The following is a 22,836-nucleotide window of genomic DNA, read 5'->3' on the forward strand; positions in this document are numbered from 1 at the left end:
AAATGTATTCTCGACCGATCACATGAATGTCACCCCACCCAACTCAATTCTGGTTGGTTCATGAAATTAGACTTAATGACACATATCCAAGAGCTAGCGGGGGATTTGGTGGTCACATGGACGCTGCAGTCATTTGTGAAAAGCACAAGTTTCTTAAAGTGACAGTATCCTGCACAGCAGAAGCGACAAACTCAATATAGTACTGTCAAAGTGTCTGTCATAACACGTGTGGTCTACAGAATCGTATGAATACATATTGAATGGACCGGGAACAAATAAATGCATGGAAATATGGAACAGTCTACAAACAATCAAAAACAAAGGTAACCGAATCAATTAAAGGCACATATCATTTGAGGAAAAACAGCATTAAAAAAATAATTAGACGTGCCTAATAATACAAATGAACACCAAAATGATAATGGCATTCTAAACAAACAAACAAAAGAAAAGACATCGAGCCAAAGACATTTCAGCAATGATGACAATATTCCAGTAGAGGAAGACAAAACACCAATGTTGGTTTCTCCCGTCTAAACGTTTCACACGTTTGTATCACTTTCACCAGCCACATTTGGTACACTAACTCAAACAGAACCAATTCCCAGAGTTGACTTAATCTTGTTCTTACAAACGTACCGGTAATCATGACCAACTTGAAATTACTTTGGTAAAAACGTATAGTTTATTGTGGTTTGGAGCTTTCCATCAATATGTTAGAAACAGCCCTCGGGATGATGCAATACAGATCTGAACAACTGCAAAGTCATTAGTTGTTTCATTTCCTGAAAAAGGTTCAGTATAAATTTAGCTAGATAAATGAGATGCAGTGTGGAAAAAATAGAAAACTTTTTGATGCTTTTGTTTTCTGAGGTTCTGTGTTCAAATCTTGCCTCTTTCGTGTATGACATTCGCATGTTTTTCCGATGCTTGCCTCGGGTATCTTCAGGGCATTCGTCTCCCTCCTACATTCCAAAAACACACAGGTTAGGTTCATCGAGAGTGAATTGTTCATCAGCGTGAATGTCAGCGAGAATTGGTGTTGCTTGTGCCCTGCAATCATTTAGCAATTAGTCCAGGGTGTTTGTTGACTTGCCTCTCGCCCAAACCAAGTGGGAAATTCTATAGCCCACATTTAACTGTCATGAAGATAAACGACATAAAAGATGGTTGGATGGATACTTTGTAATACATGATGTTATAATTTAGTGCAGATATACTTAATGAAATATTGGCTTACTGTAAAAGACATTACCGGTAGCATTTTTTTCTTCAGATTAGTACACAAGGCATTCAAATAAGCTTTTACATGACATAGCCAGTACTGCAAACCATCCACTTTAAGTAGAACAGATTGATTACATTCCTCCCACAATCAATTAAATAACACGGGTGTTGCAGTTAGAAGCGTTATGACATTAACGCAAAAAAAAAAAAAAAGGCATGATTTGCTGGAATGAACAAGTCCAGACATGAATGGTAATTGGTTACTTTGACTGCAGCAGTGGTGAACTTTTGTCCTCTGTGTCTTTGCCTCACTTCACACACACACACGCGCACACACAATATTTTTGCACCATTTTCTTCCTGAAATGGACTATGACCTCATGTTTGGCATTTATCTTTAATATTAATCTGTCATTCTATAAAGTGGCAAACCCATGAAAACGCACCCAAACGCAACCAAATGCAGAATACACCTGCTAACTTCTATTTAAAGCATTTTGGACAAAGTTTAGTTTACAAGCTTGATGACCAATTAAAAATAAGCTCAATCAAAAACATCTGCAACTCATTGCCCGAGTAAGATGTCAGAAAGATGTTTCCCACCACAAGGACTTTTACAGTAGCCTCTAATCATGACTTTCCTGTTTCCACTGTGGTAAATATTCTAAAGCTGCCAGAACAACTTTTTTCGCAATGAGTTTGCAAATAATGATGGACTGTAACACAGTGACTGCTCTTTGTTGTATTCATGTATTGCCTTTTGCTAGGTACACCCTGGCCCCACACCTGGCTTTTATTGAACATACCCCCCTAAATGTGCCTTTGAAAGAGACTACTAGTTGCTATTCATGGGTCACACTGTAAAAACTGCTTACTGTTTAAACTTTTTTTTTCTCGTAAGGACATAGCTTTTCATCCTTTTTTTAAAAAATTGTGCTTTGTCCTTATTACTGTCATGGGTGAGCTGGCGCCTGTAGATGGCTTAAGCAATTGCAGGTCACAAAAGATATATATATGTATATAATGCCCACATCCAAACTCATTTACAATTTAGAGTTCCATTAATCTGACATGCATGTTTTTGGAGAGTGGTAAAGCAAACAAACACAAAAACATATGGGCATAGGGTACAACATGAAAAGTCCATGCATGAGATTCAAACACAGAACCCAGGAAGTGGGGGTGAAATGCTTCACACTAGCTGTTAGGTTTACACTCATGAGAGCACAGCTTACAAAAGTGAAAATTCGTTCAAAAAGCTCTAAAACGACTGGCAGTTGATCATGTACATTGGTTGCATCCATCCATTTTGTGATCGGCTTTATCCTCGCAAGGGTCGGGGGACACCCTGAAGCCTGTTAAGTGTTTTTCTTAATACTGTACTGTATTACTCTGTAATACGTATCACAGAGCAGCTTTGTGATACGTCTGGTCTCAGATCAGATTTGCTGTGAACTATACTGGTGTCCGATTGTGAGCGACTGATCCCAAATCAGATGATGACAAGGAAACCCCGCCCCCTCTGCTTCGCCTTTGATCAGGGCGCCGAGTTTGTCCGAGTCGCTGCTTTCATGTGGTGCACTGCACCGTGAGACAAGTTTCTCCAGCCCCGGGGACGTGTTGACACCAGAACATCACCTCTCTTTGGACTGCTCGAGACTTGAATTTGGACCCACGAGTTCTTTAGCTAGCAGGTAAAACGTTTAAATCAGTTTCAATCTTTGCTTGCCTCGGGTTAATCACAGTTTGTCTTGGCGGCGGAACACTGCAATCGTGTCAACACACGAGAGCCAACTGCAAAAACAATTGAGCCTTGCGTCACGCAGAAGCTTTGCAATTAATAAAACGTTGACTCGAAGACGTTCGTGTTGCCACTCGTAAATCTGTGCTAAAGTTAAGGTTTAACTATTTAATGCGCTGCTGTTGTGTTTGTGTCACCTTATTTAGGGTTGTTAAGGTTGCAGCCGGCCGTTATTAATCAATCTGACTACCGATTACTTATCTCTGTAATATAAAGTAAGAAGATATACAGTCTATATTTTTAATGCCGGGGTTACTGTTGGACCGCAGCGTCAGCATCTTCCTCGCAGATGTTGTGTAGCTTTGCCGATCTGCGTGCTTATTGGTCGGAGCAGTACAAGTTCGTCTTTATAGCCTTTTCAACAACCTGTTTGTCTTTAAGCGATGGTCACTCCCCCCAAATTTAAATTTTGTGTTACACGCTAGGATAAATATCAAAAGAATTTTCCAATCTAAATACTGTATATTTTTATGTACTGACAGTACATTTGACAATAACGTTTATCCAATCCAATCCAATCTTGCATTACATGACGTTTTCTCGATACCTAAAATTAAGATGCATTAAATATCTTTGTGCATCCAGTGGTACTGACCCACCAATACTTGTAATGCATAGCAGTAAACATTTGTTCAGTTGTTGCATAACCATCTTTTCATAGATGTAGTATGTATGGCTACCCCGCGGAGGACTTTCTGAAAGGAAAGTGGGAGAGAATAAGTCAGAAAGAGAACGCAAACTATATTTTTCCTCTTTTTCAGATGCTAGCTTCAGAAGTGGCTCAGCACAATGGTCTGGATAATTCAAAACTCCATCTCTCTTGTAATTACTTTACAGCTCCTATATTCAACTCTGGTGAGTGTTTTTCTTATTATGAGTAGATGTGGGCTCAATAGACTTTTGTTGTTAATCTTTTTATATTACTTTATCATGATCCGAAACCATGCACCGTGGATCAATTTTAATGACTTGGTGACAAATAATTCAGATTATCATTGTAACTGAATCTCCTCATTATGCTATTCGGTTCATTGCTTGACTCAGATTCGTTTTTTTTTTTTTTAATGAATAAATACAACAACTATGGAGTTCACATAGTCTCGTCTCCCCTCAGTGTCAGACTACCGATCAAAGTGGTGAAATGCAGAAAATTACTAACTGTCCTCCACCAAATGTCTCTTTTGCTCAGAATACCGCACGGGCTGAAGAGGAGAGCAGGGAATGCAGAGAGCAGGAGTACAAGGACCAGTTTGGAAATTGTAGACCATGCGAGCAGTGCGATGCGGGACAGGAGCTATCAAAGGTCAGGAATAGAAAATCCCGTCTGTGTGTTTTCTCTCTTGTAAAAAGTTCCGTTAAAATATTTGCCTGAAGGCTGTTTATTTTGTATTCCACCCACATGATCCATTACACTGCTGTTTCAGCAGCTTCCATAAACTGCAAAACAAATGTTGATTGGACTAGTCACGTGAAGAAAAAAAAAAGGGGGAACTCTTGAGTTCATTCAAAGAATGTTTAAAAAAAAAGTCTGTCTCATCCAGGCAAACAACATTATTAATGACTCTCATTCATGCAGAGAACAGCCAAGCTGTTATTAGCATTCGTCCGCTACAACCCGCCTTTACTCAGTCGCACCCATACTTTTGACCTTCTCCAGTTGAATGCCATCCATTGTTTCCCGTCTCCCCGTGGCACCTTCTGCAACTCATTGTCTCCACTTTTTGAAGCCATGCCTAAGCTTGCCGCTTTGAGTTGGTCATGGATTTTTCTTCCCACCGCTGTGGTTGGTTAGTGTATTTATTTGAGTGCTCTGTACGGGCAGGCCTCTGCAGTGTCAACTAAGGGCGGTGAGTCTAATCCTTTCCTCTCCGGCTGCTGCTCTTTCTCGACTTGTGCAGGTGTAGACAGTGATGGAAAGCTGAAGAAATAATTACCACCAGTCATGACTGGCAAAAAGACTACACAGTGACAAGTCAGGATTTCCTTGACAAACGATGGGGAAATGAACAATCACACTCATTTTTTTTTGGTCATTTTTCTCTTGACTACAAACCGATGGCAGCGGAATCAACAATGCTTCTGGTGTTTGCAGTATACACACAGTGAACCCCGCCTAGTCATAATTTGCTATTCATAAATTAACATTTACTTATCCCCCCCCCCCCCCCATGTGGAAGTTATTCTCAATTTAACACCACTCATCAAACTGGCTTCAACATATGCTGCAGCTCTGCATTAACGAAAATAAACTCTTGACATGTGTTGCACACATGCATTGAAGACCAGTTGCTTTTAATGTCAGAGTGAAGGGTTTCGGCAGCCTTCGTGCTCTTCTGCCGGCGTTAACAGGCATGAATGCCGCTAGCACCCTGGGGTCCGAGTTAATAATTGACTGCCTCATTCTTTCTATGAAGGCAGCAGCAGAATGCCGCCTCGCAGCAGAGACCCCAGGCCTGCCCACGAGAGAAAGTTTCCCAAAGAACACGCTCTATCTACTTTCAGCTCTGTAACCAAGACAATCTGTACGGATTCAGATGTGACTATTTAGGAGGGAAGCAGACTTTTGGATTCCCCCTGTGCAGCTGCCATAGAGATCCCGAAGGAATGTGCCCCAGTTAGCAATGGAAGTTTGCCTCTGGAAGCTGTGTTGAGGCTGGCAAGCATCAATTAGCCCCTTCACACACACACTATCGCAAACAGAACCACCCATAAAGAGCCAACATCCGTTACACACGTTTTTTGTTTAGTCTCAACCATATTTCAATCCCTTGTTCTTGATATTTCTTAAGGATTTTTATTTTTATTTTTTATGTTTCAAGCGTGACGGAGAGGGAAACTAATTTCATTCTAGTGCAGGCTGGAAAACGGCCAGTTTCCAAAAGGCAGGCACATGACCTTGATGTGTCAACATCTTGTAGTATGTAGCAAGCCTCTAATATTTCCTCCTTCAGCGATACTGGCAGGGCAAAGAACCTTTGGGAGAAAGACACAATTGTTGAGCCACAGAAGCTTTCAATGGCCATCTCATGTCTGCAATATTCTCAGGAAGAAATGGTTCAGCTATGTGTTCACAATGACTTCATTACCAGATCAGATGACCGATGTCCCCAACGTGAGCTCCATCTAATCTCACAAATATCTCTGTGTGAACATGAACCGTATGTTCTCAGTCCTTTGCACCTTGACCAAACAAAAGCACAAATGTCTTTCAAAATGCCTTTGCTTAATTCGTCTAAATCTCTGTTTGGGACCCCGGTGCGCTAAGCAATGGCCACAAAGTCCTGCTTGATGATGAGTTGCGTTTGTGAGCGCCCTGACCTTGACTCTATCAAACACCTTTGATGAGTTTCATCTTCACTTCTTTTACTTGTCTATAATGTTAGGTAGACACTAGGTCGTATTCTAATCCTGTATTGTTTCGGAGCCCTTTCATCATTGAGTGGAGTGTCATGTCTGCTAGTTGCAGCGCAGGGTGTCAACTTTTGGTGAGCTTTGTTAGCTGGCACGCAAGAGGACACTGATCACTCCTTGTGATGTTCAGCTCTGCCGGGATCAGAGGAGTACAAGTTGGCTCCGTTTTCTTTTTGTTCTCGCGCACGGGGCACTTTTTGTATCTGCTGTGTGGGACATAAGCCCCCCATGCTTTCATTCGGTGCCCCCTTGCCAGAGCTTGAGCAAGTGCCAAGCCATGAATCCTCAGTGGCTTCTTGTGGAAGTCAAAGACACTAGTTGAAGAACTTCCTACCCTTGATTAGTATTGCGGCCGCTTCTTTCTACCCCCCGCCCCCGCGCTTGTACAGCGAGAGACACTTTGTCAAGCAGCTGTAGACAGACTCATCATCCTTATTTTGCGTTTTCTGACCATAATCGCTCATCAGTCACCCTCCTATTTCACACCCGTTCTTCCGTCTCATTCTTTTTGCTGATGGACAGCGAGGCCTGAAATGGAAGGGTCATAACAACAGCTGCAAGAATCCTTCCAAAGCTAGTGCACCTCAGGCCCCGCTTGAAGTGTTTAGTATCGGGCTTGCATGTGTTTGCTTTTGGGGGACTGCATGCATTCCTCTTCCTCCTCTGCGGTGCCATCACTGTGTCACATCTTTGCCTCGAAAATCCCTTTTCATTTCTGGCCAGTTAACCCCCCCATACCACACTCCTGTGCCCACATTCCAGCAAGACTGCATGCCCGGACAGTGAAATGGGACACGGGCGAGGACAGAAGGGAAGAGCTGTTTGAAGCTGACCTTCGCTTTCATGATATATGAGCGCCTCCTTCCCCCGTGTGTTGTCAAAGCTTGACATTACAACACTGGACAACAGGAGGGCAGCTGTCATTGTGTGATATCACTCAAGATCCCAAAACTCAGTGTTGGGCTATCACTACATCGGCAAGAAAATGTGAGATGTCTTTGGTACCAGTGAGCAATTATTACTGATATTGTTTTGAAGCCAGCGCAGCGTTCCACCTAGGAGCAGAACTGAGTGCCTCAGGTGTTCCTTTGTGCTCACTGCTCTCAGATTTAAAAAAAAAATCACTTATCATCCATCATCGTTCTTTTCAAAGTTCTTGTATCTTTTTTTTGTTGTAATTATCTCTTTTGATGCTATTTATTTAGTGCCATTGTATTTCAAGAACCAGCTTTGTGCTACGTGTTGCTTTCTTTGCACACTTGAATTTCCCCTCTGGGGAGCAATAAATGATGATCTTATCTTGATTATCTCCACCCAAGACACTTCAGCAGTTCTGAAATAGCTATTGTCAATAACATGATGTTAGGTGGAGATCAAAGACCAAATATATCTGATTTGACACAACGGTGAACACCCGTAAATCACACAACAGTACTTAAAAGTATTCCCCTTGTTAATCACAACCCCTAAGGGGGCATCTTTTCACTCTAGTTGGGGATCTCAATGGATCACCAGAATTATAGTCATAATTATAGTTTTGGGCTCAATGATATTTCTCAGCTCATTTCATTTTCGAGGGAATTACTATTTGCTGTTGGAATAAGCCCTGCAATCTTATTTTGTTTACGTTGCTGTTGACAATTGCAGCTCACTTTCTGGAGGTGCCAAGTTCAAGTTCTATTCTTGACACTGTGCTACGCTGCATCACAGCCTCTTCTCTCCTTCTTGCTTGATACACAACTCACTATCTAGCTGTGTTCAAGAGAGCGCGTCCCAAAATATGTTTTAGTGTAATCCCATCAGTCTCACAGTAGAGGGGAAGCTGTACACTTGGTATGAATTCTCTCTAGCTATCTGTCTAGCTAGCTAGACAGACAGATAGCTAGCTAGAAAGCAGCAAGAAAGGTGCCACGATACAACAATGGGAGTCCCCCAGGGCCTTAACAATTCCAATGTATTGCCTTTCCGGGTCTTCCGACGGAAGGCTGATCATTCTGTTTTCGAGAGTCAAGGAGATTATTGCCGGTGTAATGAACCAAAGATGATTACTACGAGTCTACATTCAAGCAGTCTTCTCACCAGCTGCACCAACCCGACTGTGTTTCTTCTCTTTTAATCCCTCCAGGAATGTGGCTTTGGTTATGGAGAAGATGCCCGGTGTGTGCCGTGCAGGACCAGTCGCTTCAAGGAAGACCGGAGTCTCCAGAAGTGTAAGCCTTGTCTGGACTGTGGACTCATCAACCGCTTCCAGAAGAGCAACTGTTCCGCAATCAGCAACGCTGTGTGTGGAGAGTGCCGGCCTGGGTGAGAGCACAAACACGCCATTGTCATATACCGCTGTTGTGAAAGTGTATTGTCACACGAAGAGAGACATTATCTCCCCCCCCCCCCCCCCCCACCACCAAAAAAAATCTGGAAAAATGAGTGATTGTGATCGTAATTATAAAGAGTCTGATGCCTGACTGACACTTGTCACTTTCAACCACATTTTGAGGAAGCTTGTACTCGTGTTCTCAACAGATATTATAGGAAGACCAAATTAAGTGGCTTCCAAGACATGGAGTGTACACCCTGTGGAGACCCTCCGCCTCAGTATGAGCCTCAATGTAAGCACCTTTCCTTTTCCCCATTCCCTTGTCTCCCACACTTTGCACTTTGTCATCACTGGGATACTGTGTCACGTTCTCATGGATACAGTGAAACCCCCAAAGTCAAAATAATGTCTTGAGTGGACACTGGTTGTGCCTCCATTTTGTTCTATTTTCAAAACGACTATTCCCACAGCAAAACAATCTCATCCATTTGTTCCAGAGTCATTATAAAATCTTGAATGGACAGTGTTTACATGAACATTTAACATCTGTCATAAAAATATCAAAAACAAGTTAACGGCTGTATTCTGAGACCAAATCAATTTTTTGTTTGTAATGTGCGACACAGGTGGCGCAAATTGGCTTTGTACATCCCCCTTTTTAACACCTTCTAAAATGTCTTTTTTTTTTTTCAAGTGGGGAAAAAGTTCTCTGTTTTGTGTGCTCTTGTTCTTTGTTGTTGTAGACAGTATCGATGTTAGCCCAGCTATGCGCCGTCCAATCGTGATAGCGGAAGGAGGCCCTTTGAAACAAAACAGCCATTGTGTGAGGACATAGCTGGCCGTTAGCTCCTACAGGGACTCTGACTGGAGCTTTTTCCAAATGTTTGAAAGCCTCGCTGCCTCCATCCAGTGTTATCTCGAGAAGGGTGGTGAAAACTGAAAGGCTCGATTATTCTAATGGGCCTCACTGGGCCGGAGCAGCATTGCAGCTGTGCAGGGGAGGCCGTCACCCTCTGCTGTGGACTGTAAATCTAAAAGCTACCCTTTCTCCCTCCTCCCTTTCTTCCTCCAGTGACTTTTTGGACTGAGTCAAAATAAGATTTGTGTTTTATGGACTCCTTAAGCCTCTAATGGCTTTCATCTGCCGAACTCTTTCACTGTCACCCTACAGCAGAGCAGATCACGCAAACACACTCTGGACATCCAGACAGATACATAAACGCATGCAGAGACACACGTTGTTTGTCAGAACGGCTTGGATTGTTGTTGGATTTATAAAATGGCCCGAAGGGAGTTAGCGCTTTTGCTGTCGTCATAAATCTGACAAATATTTTCAAATGGAGCCATATAACGCCTGCTATATTTCAGGCAGGAAGTTCCAAGTTTTTCATGAAAGACAAAAAGTAAAAAGACAGTACAGCTTGTGTTCGCGCAAACCAACCACAGGCTTAATAATCCATCCTGTAAACATCAAATGCCAAACGTCATTCACAAACTCGAGTCGTGTTGACTTAGTTTTTTTTTTATTTTTCTCTCTCACACACTTCAAATCTATTCAAAAGCACGTTCATCAAGGTCATTAACATGTTAGTGGTACCACGCAAACCACAACGATATTTTGGCTTTATATTAACAAATCCTCTGTTAATCGATTCAAGTTGTATATTTTGCTTCCAAAAAGTGCTTATGAACATGTGTTATAGGTGCTGCTGCACAATCTCATGAACTCCAATACATGAGCTGAAGTTTGACAAGAGAGAGAAAAAAATAATACAACAAAGGGATTGCACATTTGATATTGTTTTTGAGGGAATGGATAAATTGGTCGCAATTCGGAACTCCTGCAGTGTTAAATTGAGCAGAATAATGACGCCTGGCGTACAGGTTTATTTCCGCAGCTCTTGTGTATTCGATTGTGATGTGCTGTAAAAGTGTTGCGGTGTGAAGTGTAATGGCTCGTTGTCCGTGTGTACTTAATTCTAAACCGTTAAAACTCTTCTAACATTCCAACGTCGCCTTTACGACCATGTTCACCGAGTCAAAAGAAGTTAGTGTCAGGAATGCTTTTAGAGTTCAGGGTCAACCACGCTCACTTCTGTGTAAAATGTTTGTAAAAGACACGAATCAAAGCTCCAGACTGGAGGCAGGGGAGACCATGAGAAAGACTGCGGTTTCGTATCCCGCTCAATGTGGAGATACAATCGGCAGGTGAGCCTTCTTCCATGGACCGTGGTTTATTTGCCCCAGCTGCTTGGCGTCTGATAACAGACTTCCTTTTGTGTTCTAAGAGCAGCCGATGTTCCTCTCGACTGAGTTGGATTTAACCTGGACGGTCGCCACATCAAACACACTTGTCCTCGTCTAAAGATCAGTGATCTGTCTTTCAAGAGCACATCCTTATGTAAATAATAATAGGATGACACTTTGTCATGCTCAGCTTCGTCTAATCACGTCCTTTATGAAGCACTTGTGTTGTGTGAACAGGTTAGCGGCACGGGCTTCATTCATATTCTATTTTACTCACGTCTATCATAGTTTTGGTGCAGAGCTGTGCCAATCTTGATGGGGAAAAAAAAGCAACAGGTCATCTTTAATTTGTTCACCGTCTCGGTGAGATCTGAATCTTGTTTTTGAACTTCATTTGATGAATTGTTCGGATACTGCTATCCCCTATGTAGCTGAATTGACAAAGTGCCAAAGGAAGAAGTGCTGTTTAGATTACATACTGGATTGTACATGCTCTTCGAGATTTTTTTCATAACTGCTCATTCTGTCTTGTGTAACCTCAAGTAACACACCCATTTTCTTCCGAACCAGCTGCTAAGTGAGAAATTTATATTACCGTACTGATAAAGATCAGAGAGGTATTTTCAACCATAGCCATCTGTCACATTCAGGTGAGCTGCTAACTCATCAAACAGAAAAGCTCTTTTGTTATGTGGGGCATGCAACATGATGGCCTGATGTCGGACTGAACTGAACAAGAATTTGTAGGTCAGCTTCAGAACCGATAATGTGTGTAACAAAAATACTGGAACATCCAGTTCAATAGCACGCTGGGCGACTGGTTCGCGCGTTCGCCTCACAGTGCAGAGCTGCAGGGTTCGATTCCGGCTCCAGCTTTCCTGTGTGGATTTTGCATGGTCTCCCTGTGCCTGTGTGGGCTTTCTATGGGTACTCCGATTTCTTCCCACATTCTAAAAACATGCATGGCAACTTAATGGAAGATTCTAAATTGTCCCTTGGCGTGATTGTGAGCGTGCATGGTTGTTCGTCTATATGTGCCCTGCAATTGGCTGGCAATCGGTTCAGGGTGTCCCACGCCGAAGACAGAGAACTATTGTGGCGGCTCCTCCAGGCAGAATGAAACTGTTACATTACGACTGCACTGTCAATGAACCAACTTAAATCCTTAAAAAACAAAAAAAAATTAATATCTTAAGCTGTAATGATAGTTTGAGGCAACCGTGCATGCCAACCGGTGGTACATCGGTGGTTCATATTGACTGCAAACTGTGTGTGTGTGTGTGTGTGCGTGTGCGTATGCAGGCAGCGGCCGGGTAAACCTGGTGCCTCTGCCCTCGGTGGTGTCCAGCCCTCGTGATATGGCCTTAGCTGTGGTCATCTGCACCGCACTGGCTACGGTGCTGCTGGCCCTGCTGGTCCTCTGCATCATCTACTGTAAGAGACAGCTGGTGGAGAAAAAGCCCGGTGGTGAGTCACTATGCGGCAAAGTTGGGTGAATGTGGAGTCAGAACAAATTATGGTGTACCATGCACGCTGTAGCTAGAACGTTTCTTTTCTAGGTTGAATGGCATCACAGTCTTGTCATTTGTGCAACTTGTTTAACCAGCGGCGTCTCTGAGGTTCGAGGACTGTCAGTACAGCGGGGCCGAGATGTCCTGCCTGGACCCGCGCTGGCTCCAAGACTTTCCCCAGGGAGCCTGCTGCCAGTGTCACCTTGGCCCCGGACACACATTTGGTACAGTATGCTCAATTGTAAACGCGCACACTTCATTCAGTGCGCCTCACATTATTTGGCACGCCATCAAAAATGATTAATTTAACATACCGTATCCATCCATTTTCTATAATGCTTAACCAGCTTCAGGTCATTCGTGAGCTCACCTGCAATCATAATGATAAGTTTTATCGAAACATTTGTGTGATGAATATGCAAAGAACACAGAAATCAGAAAGGGGGCAAATACTTTTTTCACGGCACTGTACCTACCTGTGTTATTCAAAAGCGATCCTTATCGGCTCCAGTTTTTATGATTTAAACATGTCGCATGAGCTCATCGGGCTTTCAGCTGCAGGAGTAACCATGGTCTGTTTGTACTCTGTTTGTGCTGCTCAGGACCGGTCCACCTAATCCCGTCGACGTGCTGCGAGGAGAGCTGCAGACTGGACAACGCACGCTTTGGCTCTCACGCCAGCCTCAACGACAGGTGAGGAGGTAACCGACACGCCGGCAACATCCTGTCAAAAGAGCTTCCGGGCCTCATGAAGCTCGAGTCACCACTGCAGTTCACTTCACTTTGGGGAGGGTAAACCCTCCTCTGACCGCTGTGTGACTCAGCAGTGAATTCAAGAAGAGCTTTGGAATCCTATCGGGACTTTTTTGTCTTCTGACACAGAAGAACTTTAGCCCAGGGGCCATTACGAATATCTGGAAAATCTGTTAATTTTCCTAACCGGACGGTGGGCCACCCCTATCCTTCACCGATTGGCTGTGAGCAATCATACGGTTCTACTGGCTTACTGAGGCAGGTGGCCTATATAAGAGTTACATAAGCAAAAAGCTTGCCAGCTACAGCATGCAGGTATCCAGACAACATTGTATACATTGTACATAACTGAAATGTTAGGTTGTTATGAAGATGGTGGACTGCGTTGTGTTTAAGAATAATGACGACGCACAGCAGGATTTCTTGTGTTGGTTGCGTTTAACTCATTCAGCACCAGCCAATTCTGGACCAAGTCTGAAAAGACGTTTAAAAACGTCTTTGCGAGTGAATGAGTTAATGGTCTCAACCACAGAGCCTGTCGGAAACGGCAGAAAACGATGTCCTCCTCGTCAATTTGATTGATACAGCGTCCCCCTACAGAAATTATATGACACAGCAATGTTTAAAATACTTTGAACTTGTAAATGAAAACAAACAAAAGTTTCACGAAATAAAAACGGCTTCCGCCCCATGAAGATCAAAAGAAAAAGGGCAGAGTCAAAGGCGTGAGTTCAACAGAAAAGAGGCAGTGCCACATTAATTGTCGAAGTAGGGGAACCCACAAAGATTTTTGTTTTGTTTGATAATGGAGGGTGTAGTAAAAGAACAGGTCCTCATGTCACAGATTTTGTGTCAATTATAATGCCATACAGTCTGGGTTTTTTCCACTGGCTCTGGTACACATGAATTAAGATGGACCCATGTCAGCTCCTATGCACTCACTTATGTTGCAATTCAACCCGACTTCATTAGTTGGAAGCTTTGAAGTAAAGAACAAAGCGTCAAAATCATAATGCGCCAGGGTGCGGCCTGCCGGCAGACCGGTATCAATCATTTCTGTCTAATTGTACCATACTTACCAGCAACTCAGAGGAGGATGTCAAAGTGGCGGGACACGCTCAGACCAGACCTGCAGAGGCCATCTTGGAAGGTTTCCGTAATCCAGAAGCTTCTGAAGAAGATGACAAAGGAGTGGCGGGAGGGCTTGGGCGAAGGGAGAATTCCCCCGAAAGAAAACCAAGCGAGCAGCCGCCGTCAACCAGGGAGGGTGAGGTGACCTTTTACCTGGACCAATCCCCCCCCCCCCCTTACTTGAATATGCTTTATGGATGATTACGTTTGGAGTGTTGCGGATGTGCTTGTGTTGATGTGTGAAATCAGTTGCCTCAGACCAAACTGCTAAATGACTTGAATAACAGGGAAAGTATGGCAGAGCTACATGCTAAAGCTGAACGATGGCCTCTTGGCCCCCTCCAACCCTAACCCTACACACACAAAAAACACATTGTTCAAAGACATCAAACACAAACGTACCATTCTCACACCAGCTCTCACATAGTTCTCCAAATAAGGCGCTAAATGTGCTTGCTTCAAGGCTGTTTACCATAAAAACAAAACATAAAATGGAAACATTAATTGCATCAAACCAAAGTCTGCTAGCCGAATGCTATCACATAATGCAAGTGTCAAAGTCAAGGCCCGGGGGCCAGATCTGGCCCGCCACGTCATTTTATGTGGCCTGCGAAAGCAAATCAAGCATGTCAATTTTCATGATGCTTGCTAAAGTCTGCCTAAATTTGGCGCAAAAGACATACATGTCATGTGAAGACTATTTCTTGAAAAGGCGCCCAAGAAACATAAGTGTTCTGTTGGCAGACGGCTCAGATGACACAGCCCGTGTGTGCGTGAACAACAGCTGGTATGAGAAAGAAGAGCCGACTTGAAAGTAGTCCTGTGTCAGCCACGGCTCCGTTATGTTACTAATCAGCGTGTGTTGGCCTTCATCTTCCAGGATGACACGCATCGCTTTGGCTTCCAGCAGCCTGGAGTCATCAACAACGGCGGCAGCGGTGGACAGATTTCCTTTCACACGACTCGCCTCACTCAACTTAGCACTCCGTTCCGCTTGCTCCCATTCGACACGCTCTCCATTGTGGTCGCAAGCCGCAGCTGACCTCGAGCCCAAAGTACAATCGAAAGCAACGATGTGAAGTGGCCAGTGGTCCACAGGTGAACGAACGCGAATGAAGTTTCAACACGGAGGACAATTGACTTGATCACGTCGCGCCCGGCGTTTCACGTATAGTCGCAACTTGTGACATGAGAAGTCACGCAGACGAGAGACAATCTTAAGAACACGAGAGAGGATCGTTCACGTGACTTGTGGATAATGTACAATAGTAAATAGTGGCACATTTTTGTAATATAGACATGACTGATCGTGTGCTGCATCTGTAGTGTTGTTGATCCATCTACTTGTTTTACACCTTTGTCAATAAAACACTTGAACAGAAAAATGTTCATTATTTTAGCTTCGCGAGCCACGGCAGGAAGAACACCTCCTGCCGCCAATCCAACAGCTGCTTTTATAAAAACAATGTTGTTTTGATCGACACTCTTAGCTATAGTTCTCAGGAAATTAAAATACATAATGTACTCATGTGCAAAATGATTTTTTTTCTGTCAATTATAAAAGAGTGGTACAACTGCCTCACAATTCAGAGGTTGGGGGTTTGAATCTGGGCTCTGGCCTTCCTGTGGGGAGTTTGGGAGTTCACCCCAGCCTTGCATGGATTTTCTCCAGGTACTTCAGCTGAAACAATACAGAATACCTGTATTGACACACTTTTTATAGCCCCCAAATCTCACTCAACCAACCAAAGTTAAAGTGAAGGGGCTTCAGAAAAAAGCATAGATACCTGAAAAACCTAGTACAGTATTTAGATTACTGCTTCCCATCACTGGTAATCCGAGCAGCCCACTTGGTGGCTGCCGCCTTTCGTAACCGCTTTATGCCGCCCGCCTCCGGCTCAGAACCGTGCCAGGCTAAAGCTAGCGGTGACGGGGCGTCAACAGTTGCAGGAAGTAGCTGCAGCATCACCTCAGCTGCTAACAACCGCATGAAAGTGTTAATATGAACTACTTGTAAACCAAGCTCAGGCTCATGTCTGCGTATGGCTTTAGCATGACCTAGCACTAGGTGCTAATATTCCAGGACTGTTGCCAAAGAGATGGGGGTTTCATGGGGATTTCCAACTACAGCTGGTGAGGGGAACCCAATAGGACCACAGCCTTTGATCTGGCCCTTCCCAAATATAGTGACCGTGTCTCAGGAGACTCTAGAATAATAACCATTGTTCAATCTATACACAGGAAAGTATTTTTTTCTATAAGGAGCAGAAAAGGTGCTGGTTTGAAAAAGATCTGTACTAAACTAGAATCATAGATATTTCTGTAAAGAAAACAAAGAGATTCTGGTCGAAGTAGAAATTATCATCTCGTGGATACGAGCAAGGAAAACAAAAAAAGAAAAGTCAGCTGGGATAGGCTCGAACTCACCCGAGACCCCAATGAGAAAAACGCTATGGAAAAAAGATGGTTGGATATTCCATGAAACACATGAAAGAAGTAGTCAACATATAAAGTTCTTACCATTTAATAATTTCAGATAGGTAAGAAGACCTTGCCTCTTTCCCCACATTGTAGTACGTCTTTGTGCCCCCCCTCCCTGCCAAAAGAGCACCTTTCATGTCTCCGAGTCCATGATGAACGTCTCAAAGTTTGGTTGGAGCTCCGACACCAGCGCCTCCACAAAGTCTTCGATGGTGGGCCGCCTTTGAAGCATACCTGTGACACAAAAACATACCCACTCAAAAGAGATTTATACATTTGTTTTCGGGGATTGGATGCACTTATAGTTGATCCATTTAGTTTGTGTCATATACAGTAGGGAAGCCAAAGTGCATCGCGGTCGTGTTATATGAAAGAAAGTGGAACGAAATTACTACTCGGTACAACACAAAATACAGATGTGCTGACAAAAAAATATGCTGACAACCCTGGACGCCTTCAAGCTGGCTGTTTATTGACCCTTTATCGACTTGATTGAAATTTGATTGGTTGAGATGAGTAAAAACAATATTATCCAGGCATATATTGGGTCTATTTGGCATTGGGGAGCAATTCAGAGTCTGAAGGTGCTGGGAAGTTTCCATTCATATGGCAAAACGCTAAGCTGAAATCTGAAAAATAATAACAACCTCATCAAAGACTGGAAGTTACACAGCACAGCCAAGACACGATATAAGATGAAGATAATAGACTTCTGGAAACATATACCGGGTATATACAATTTCATCGAGATTCCAAATGCAGGTCTGTGCTTTTAATGATGCTTAGGCCTGCAGTGCACATCACTGCTGTTCAGAAAAAAAAAGCAACTCGGCCACCTTTGTCAATTGCCACACAATTTTATTTGAATGGATTCAAGGACTTTATGTTCACTAAGGGATTTACATCTTGTTTTCTAAGCCTTATAATTTGATGCGCACCTATATTCTACAGCTTGCGATGATAGTTACACAGTTTTCCTCTCATTCTTCAATGTTGTAACACAAACGCATTTCGGGCAGTGTGCATTTGGCTTATTCTCAACAGCCATCACGAAGAAGAAGAAGAAGAAAAAAAAGTGCTTTCCTCAAAAACAAAAAAGTCCAAAGCAAACAGGTGAATTCAGACACGTGATCATCACGAGTTGACTGTTATTATATAACCGAGTTAACATGAGCATGGAATGTGTTTTGTACATTTCTATGTGAGCTCATGCGTGGAAGATTCATTTGCTCCCTTTGAAGTCGCTTTGTTCCCCCCCAGCGGACCTGCCAATATCAATAGACGCTCTAACCCAACTCCCTGACTTGAGTTTCCTGCGTGGGTCACACACGCGCGCACGGACGGAGGTGCAAAAAAAAAAAAATAAGCTTCATATGGTGAACACACACATGCACGTACAGGTACTGGCATGTATAACAGAAGCTGAAACTAGTGATGGCGCTTAACAGCAAGCGACGCTGGTCTCCTCTTACGGCGCCGCCGTCCCACCCTGCCCTCTGGCTACAAGATGAGACACAATGCCAGGGGTCTCTGACATGCCGTGACTGCATGGACCCGGCTCCGGAGGGGATCGTCCACCCTCCCCAAAGGCTGTCACATAAAAGCATCAATTCCATCAAAAATGGATTCCCTTGCTACAAATTGCCACCAGTGTCATCCTTTGACAATGAAGACCGAACTGATCTGACACGAGGACTGTTATTTCAATCGGTGTTTGCCATCCATCCATTTTCTATAGTCTTTGTACGAAGTAGGTTTGCAGCTGAGCTACAGCATATCTTAGCCGACTTTGGGCAAGAAGCGTTGGTGGCCAGCCAATCGTAGGGCACATACAAAACTTGGGAATATTCGGCGTTCGGGTGAAATTTCAGGAGGAACCTAACGTGCAGAATACCTGATCTGAATTTGACAAAACATTTTGAAAGTACTGATCCAGTACTGTAACTTGTTCTCTAACAAGGATCCGAACGGCAAAATTCACAAGAGGTGATCAGATTCACAGATCAACTAAGACATTTCCAAGGATGTCCACCTCTACGTCTCTGTGACTCTTTTAGAGTGTCTCTGTAAGCCCGTTGCAACCAGCTGGTGACGACACCGACACTGTAAACGTAAAGTGGCCACTTCCCGCTGACGGATTCCCATTTGAAGCCTTGCAATGGCACCAGAATCCTCTTCCAGTCCCCCAGCACAACATCATGTAGTTGGTGAATGTCAAAAGACCATGTGCTCTTCCATTTTCCGTTTGAAGATGCCCCAGAGATGGCAGAGAAAACCTTGCTGGTACGAACCACCCACTCACCAAGATCAACTGTATGAGATCATGTTAACAGCCACACTTGTGCCAATAAGTTAATTGTGAGGTAAATTTCATGACATCAATTCAAAACGTATGGCCAACCAGACAGCATTTAAGACGAGCATGAAAGAACTTCTGATCAAGCTTTTGAAATGGATTTCAGACGAGACGTTCAAGAACAAGCTCCTTGGAGAGAAATCTCTCAGATCACTGGAAGAGTTTGCGGGAGAATGCTAAGATAACCTCGAAGACATAACAACACTCAGCAGGATCTGATTGGATTGTTGAGGGGAAAGCAAAAGAGGATGGGGGGGTGGGGGGGGCGGACAAGAAGCGACAAAACAAGAGAACAATCTCAATGTAAGAGAAACGTTGAGCAATATGGAACCTTGAAGTAAAAACGGACCACACATAACCGGTCTCAACCCTATGCACGTACACAAAATATTTCGAAATGCGTCACAGAGCTGCAATTCTCAAAATTCCTCTCACTGCTGAAAAAAGCTGCTCCTGCTCATTGCGAACTGAGGATGTTTGTAAATGATGACGCTCCATTTCAGTTTTACGAGCACGCGCACTGGATGGCTTGTTTATTTACTTAAAAGGGTGGTGGGAGATGTGTATCGAATCCAGTGACGACCTACGTGACCGCCTAACAGCCCTGAGCCCGTCATAACGAGCGCCCCGGGGACGAAAATTTTGAAGAGGCACTTGGAAATTGCTTTGAAATATCTTACGATACTGGCAAGAAACGGTTTGGCCACTGGGAGGAAACTTTCTGAGGACTTTCATTCTTCAGTAAAAAATAGTTGTGGGTATTTATACCATAAAGTATATGTGTATCATCAATCATAACATCATAAAGCTATGTGTCACAGTCCAAAAAGCCCAGCAAATGCTCATTGACTTCCTACAAATAAACATGGCTTCTTATTTCACCCGTTTACTGCTGTACACACGAAAATCGCGTCCGAATGCTTTGCTGTGCCTGGCAGTGGATCACAGTCCTCTAGGCTTGGCCATGTTCATTTAAAATGAGTGCGAACCTCAGCATGCAGTAACTTGAGCTCCGGCATCAACGCCTCTGCAGTTTTTATGTACTGCATTATGAACAGAATGGAGAGAGAAAGTGGGAGAGCAGAGTTCAGCACATTTGAACATTTCTGGCTGCCTTGGGTAGATGTTTGAGCTGCCAGCTTGTAAGTACTTGAAACATGCCAAGATGCAAGACGTTACATCTTTGTCCAACCCGCAGGCAAATGATGGGCTTGCAGACTCAGTAATTACAACTTCCAAATTTGATGACATTTCTTAAAACCAGACTTGGGAAGAGAAGCATTTCTACAGTATATCTAGGCTATGGGGTGTTATGGTGGCAAGACGGAAGCCTTGAATTAAGTTGAACAGGTCAAAGGTCATATTTATGGTGACATTTTTTTTCTTGAAATGATTTATCCAAGTCTCGTTATTATGCATCACAAAAAGACAACAGTGTGTTAATATTCTCTTTTACTCATTAGATCAAGTTCACCAACTTTCTGAACTCTCTCGTCAAGGCTGTGGGAACGGTTCAAGACCATAAAGGCGCTCTCTTTGAACACAGAAAAAAAAGGTCAGTTGAGCTGCTCCGTCACCTCTTTTCTTCCTCTTCACCCCCTACCCACTCTGACTCCGTGTCTATTTGCAGGTTTAAATTTCAATACTGTCTCTGGTAGAAAACAGCCGGCAGCATGAACGACAGAGAACTGTGCAGTCCTTTGATGGGCCGGGCCTCTTCCACGGTATGCCCTCTCTGCTGCTTTGCTGAAGGGAAAGTTACAGACCTCAATTTACAAGGGCCTTTGTTTGAAAGGATTATGTGGATCTGGATTGTGTATCCTTCCTCCAGTCTCCAATGACCTTCGTAATTGTCTCAAAAAGTTACTTTGACACTCCCCCATTAAAAAAAACCCAAAAACCTCCTGACACTGGAAATGAACCACTCTAATCTTACTGTGAACAACAAAATATTTCAATCCAAAAGGTGACAAGTGATGGTGATGTTTCCGGTTTACAGAATGAAAGACAGCAGCAACTGAATGGATATAATATGCTACCAATTTCTTACTACAGACATTGAATCGCCAAAGAAAGATAACCACAGGGTTTGATGAGATTTTGATAAGACTTTCCTAGAGGATCAGGACCTGCAATCATCCTCCCACCCAAAAATGGGGGTTTGGAAGAACAGCAGCGCTAGTAACAACAATCGGATATGAGGGGTTGGCTGCTATCTCAGAGGACAGGAGCTGGTCCAGTTGCAGCTGGAAGTGGGGCACAGTGTTGGAGGATGGAGGTGAAGCGCCTTGGGGAAAGGATTGAAGTAACACTCCCAAGTGTCTGCTGATGTTTTTGTTCTTAACTCACTACAGTACTCGCCTTCTCCTATGGAGGCTTGTCCAGGCACGCCACAGCCAGAGGATGTGAGAAATGAGCCATTTACACTGAAATGGGGGGGGGGGGGGGCAGTAGTTGGCGATGGCTGTTTATACAAAAACAAGTTTGGAAATGTCGAGTGGCTGTGGCTCGGTGCTAATCAATTTTTTTAACATCCCACACTGACATGTCAAAATGCCGCAGGCGTGTCATAGTATAGCTGCAAATTTATGACATAAACAGATTGACTGCCCCCCCCCCCCAAAAGTGGTTCAATTACTGTACTGAGAAGCACTGGATTTACCAGCCATAATTAGTTGACGGTTGTCATAGACAGGAGTGATTCAGTATCATTTAAGTGCCATTTATTGTCATCCATTGTGAACTGACAAATCTCCTATAAACTAAAACAGCTATTTTAAGCTGCAAAAAACAGCTCAGCGTGCCAAAACATACACACAGCATCTGTAAATGTCAAATGACAGTCGTGCGGCTTCAGATACCTCTACATCTGAAGGCTTTGGGAAGAGAGAAAAGACCCATGGAAATGGGCTTATATATATATATATATATATATATATATATATATATTTATCAATCAACCAGCAAAATCGGGGGGTGGGGGGGACTGTGGGTGGATGCCTGAAGTCTATTGCCTCATCAGTTTCGGAAATACTTTAAGGAAAGGGAGCGCTACAGGGGTCATCAGATGCAGCAATTCAAAGAGGAAACCGCTGTATCCATGTTCACTTGGGCAGGTGGTCACCGTGATTTATCTGAGACCGAGTTTGCGTTACCTTCCACCATCAACATGGGCTCCTTGGCTCCTCCATGGGTTAACATCTCTCGACGATAACGCTCACCCATGTCCCTGACAGACACATGCGAGAGGTGACGAAGCATGAGTTATCGCTCAAGTGGTGTTTTGATGCAAAACCTGTCACCTGTTTAAAGGGTCTTGAATGAAGCACTGCTTCCACACCATGGATGCCACAGCTCTTGACATGAGGTAAGAATAGTATTTGGCTCCATAACCGATGAGATGGCTAAATCTTAGCTGCCATGCCTGTGAGGAGACATAACATTCAAGTCAAAGGACATTTTCATTGGATGTCAAGCAAATACACGAAGGGTACCATGGGGGATCGAGTCAAAGTGAAGATGTCATTCTCATCTTTTGCAGCAGTTTCCACTGTCTTTATTGCCATCATTATATTGCTCAATTTACCCCCTCTGACAAAATATC

At 43.6% G+C, this 22,836-nt stretch overlaps 2 protein-coding genes across 4 annotated transcripts in view; one reads left to right on the top strand and one right to left on the bottom strand.

Annotated features, from left to right (window-relative positions):
- Window positions 1-666: 666 nt before the first annotated feature.
- Window positions 667-22,836, bottom strand: part of LOC147197011 (mitochondrial intermediate peptidase-like) — a 30,987-nt gene continuing 8,817 nt past the window's right edge. The window contains exons 17-25 of one of the 3 annotated variants that reach the window (XR_015102417.1): window positions 22,535-22,656; window positions 22,388-22,461; window positions 17,007-17,110; window positions 12,988-14,435; window positions 12,826-12,881; window positions 12,526-12,713; window positions 12,320-12,445; window positions 8,519-8,739; window positions 667-965 (exon numbers count right to left, since the gene is read on the bottom strand). Coding sequence is in view for 1 of the 3 variants with exons in the window: in XM_086124892.1 (XP_085981018.1) it covers window positions 17,010-17,110; window positions 22,388-22,461; window positions 22,535-22,656 (297 nt within the window). In the remaining 2 variants the exon portion in view is untranslated. Of the gene's footprint in view, window positions 966-8,518; window positions 8,740-12,319; window positions 12,446-12,525; window positions 12,714-12,825; window positions 12,882-12,987; window positions 14,436-16,903; window positions 17,111-22,387; window positions 22,462-22,534; window positions 22,657-22,836 lie in introns of those variants that run through there. The other 2 variants (XR_015102418.1, XM_086124892.1) reach the window with 2 other exon arrangements.
- Window positions 2,747-15,423, top strand: tnfrsf19 (tumor necrosis factor receptor superfamily, member 19). Its single transcript, XM_086124893.1, has 10 exons — window positions 2,747-2,921; window positions 3,790-3,883; window positions 4,218-4,331; window positions 8,565-8,743; window positions 8,960-9,045; window positions 12,303-12,467; window positions 12,607-12,735; window positions 13,114-13,204; window positions 14,347-14,531; window positions 15,276-15,423. The coding sequence occupies exons 2-10, from the start codon at window positions 3,818-3,820 to the stop codon at window positions 15,278-15,280; spliced, it is 1,020 nt and encodes a 339-aa protein (XP_085981019.1). The 5' UTR covers window positions 2,747-2,921; window positions 3,790-3,817; the 3' UTR covers window positions 15,281-15,423.

Source organism: Hippocampus guttulatus, chromosome 12 (genome assembly GCF_054856545.1).
Source record: "Hippocampus guttulatus isolate MCC_2025c chromosome 12, RoL_Hgut_1.0, whole genome shotgun sequence".
NCBI lineage: Eukaryota > Metazoa > Chordata > Actinopteri > Syngnathiformes > Syngnathidae > Hippocampus > Hippocampus guttulatus.

Bases quoted from the DNA above. Each gene is read 5' to 3' on its own strand.
- tnfrsf19 (XM_086124893.1), top strand. From the start codon at position 3,818: ATGGTCTGGATAATTCAAAACTCCATCTCTCTTGTAATTACTTTACAG. The intron at 12,736-13,113 runs GTACAGTATGCT...TGTGCTGCTCAG, and splicing joins TGGCCCCGGACACACATTTG to GACCGGTCCACCTAATCCCG. The intron at 13,205-14,346 runs GTGAGGAGGTAA...CATACTTACCAG, and splicing joins CACGCCAGCCTCAACGACAG to CAACTCAGAGGAGGATGTCA.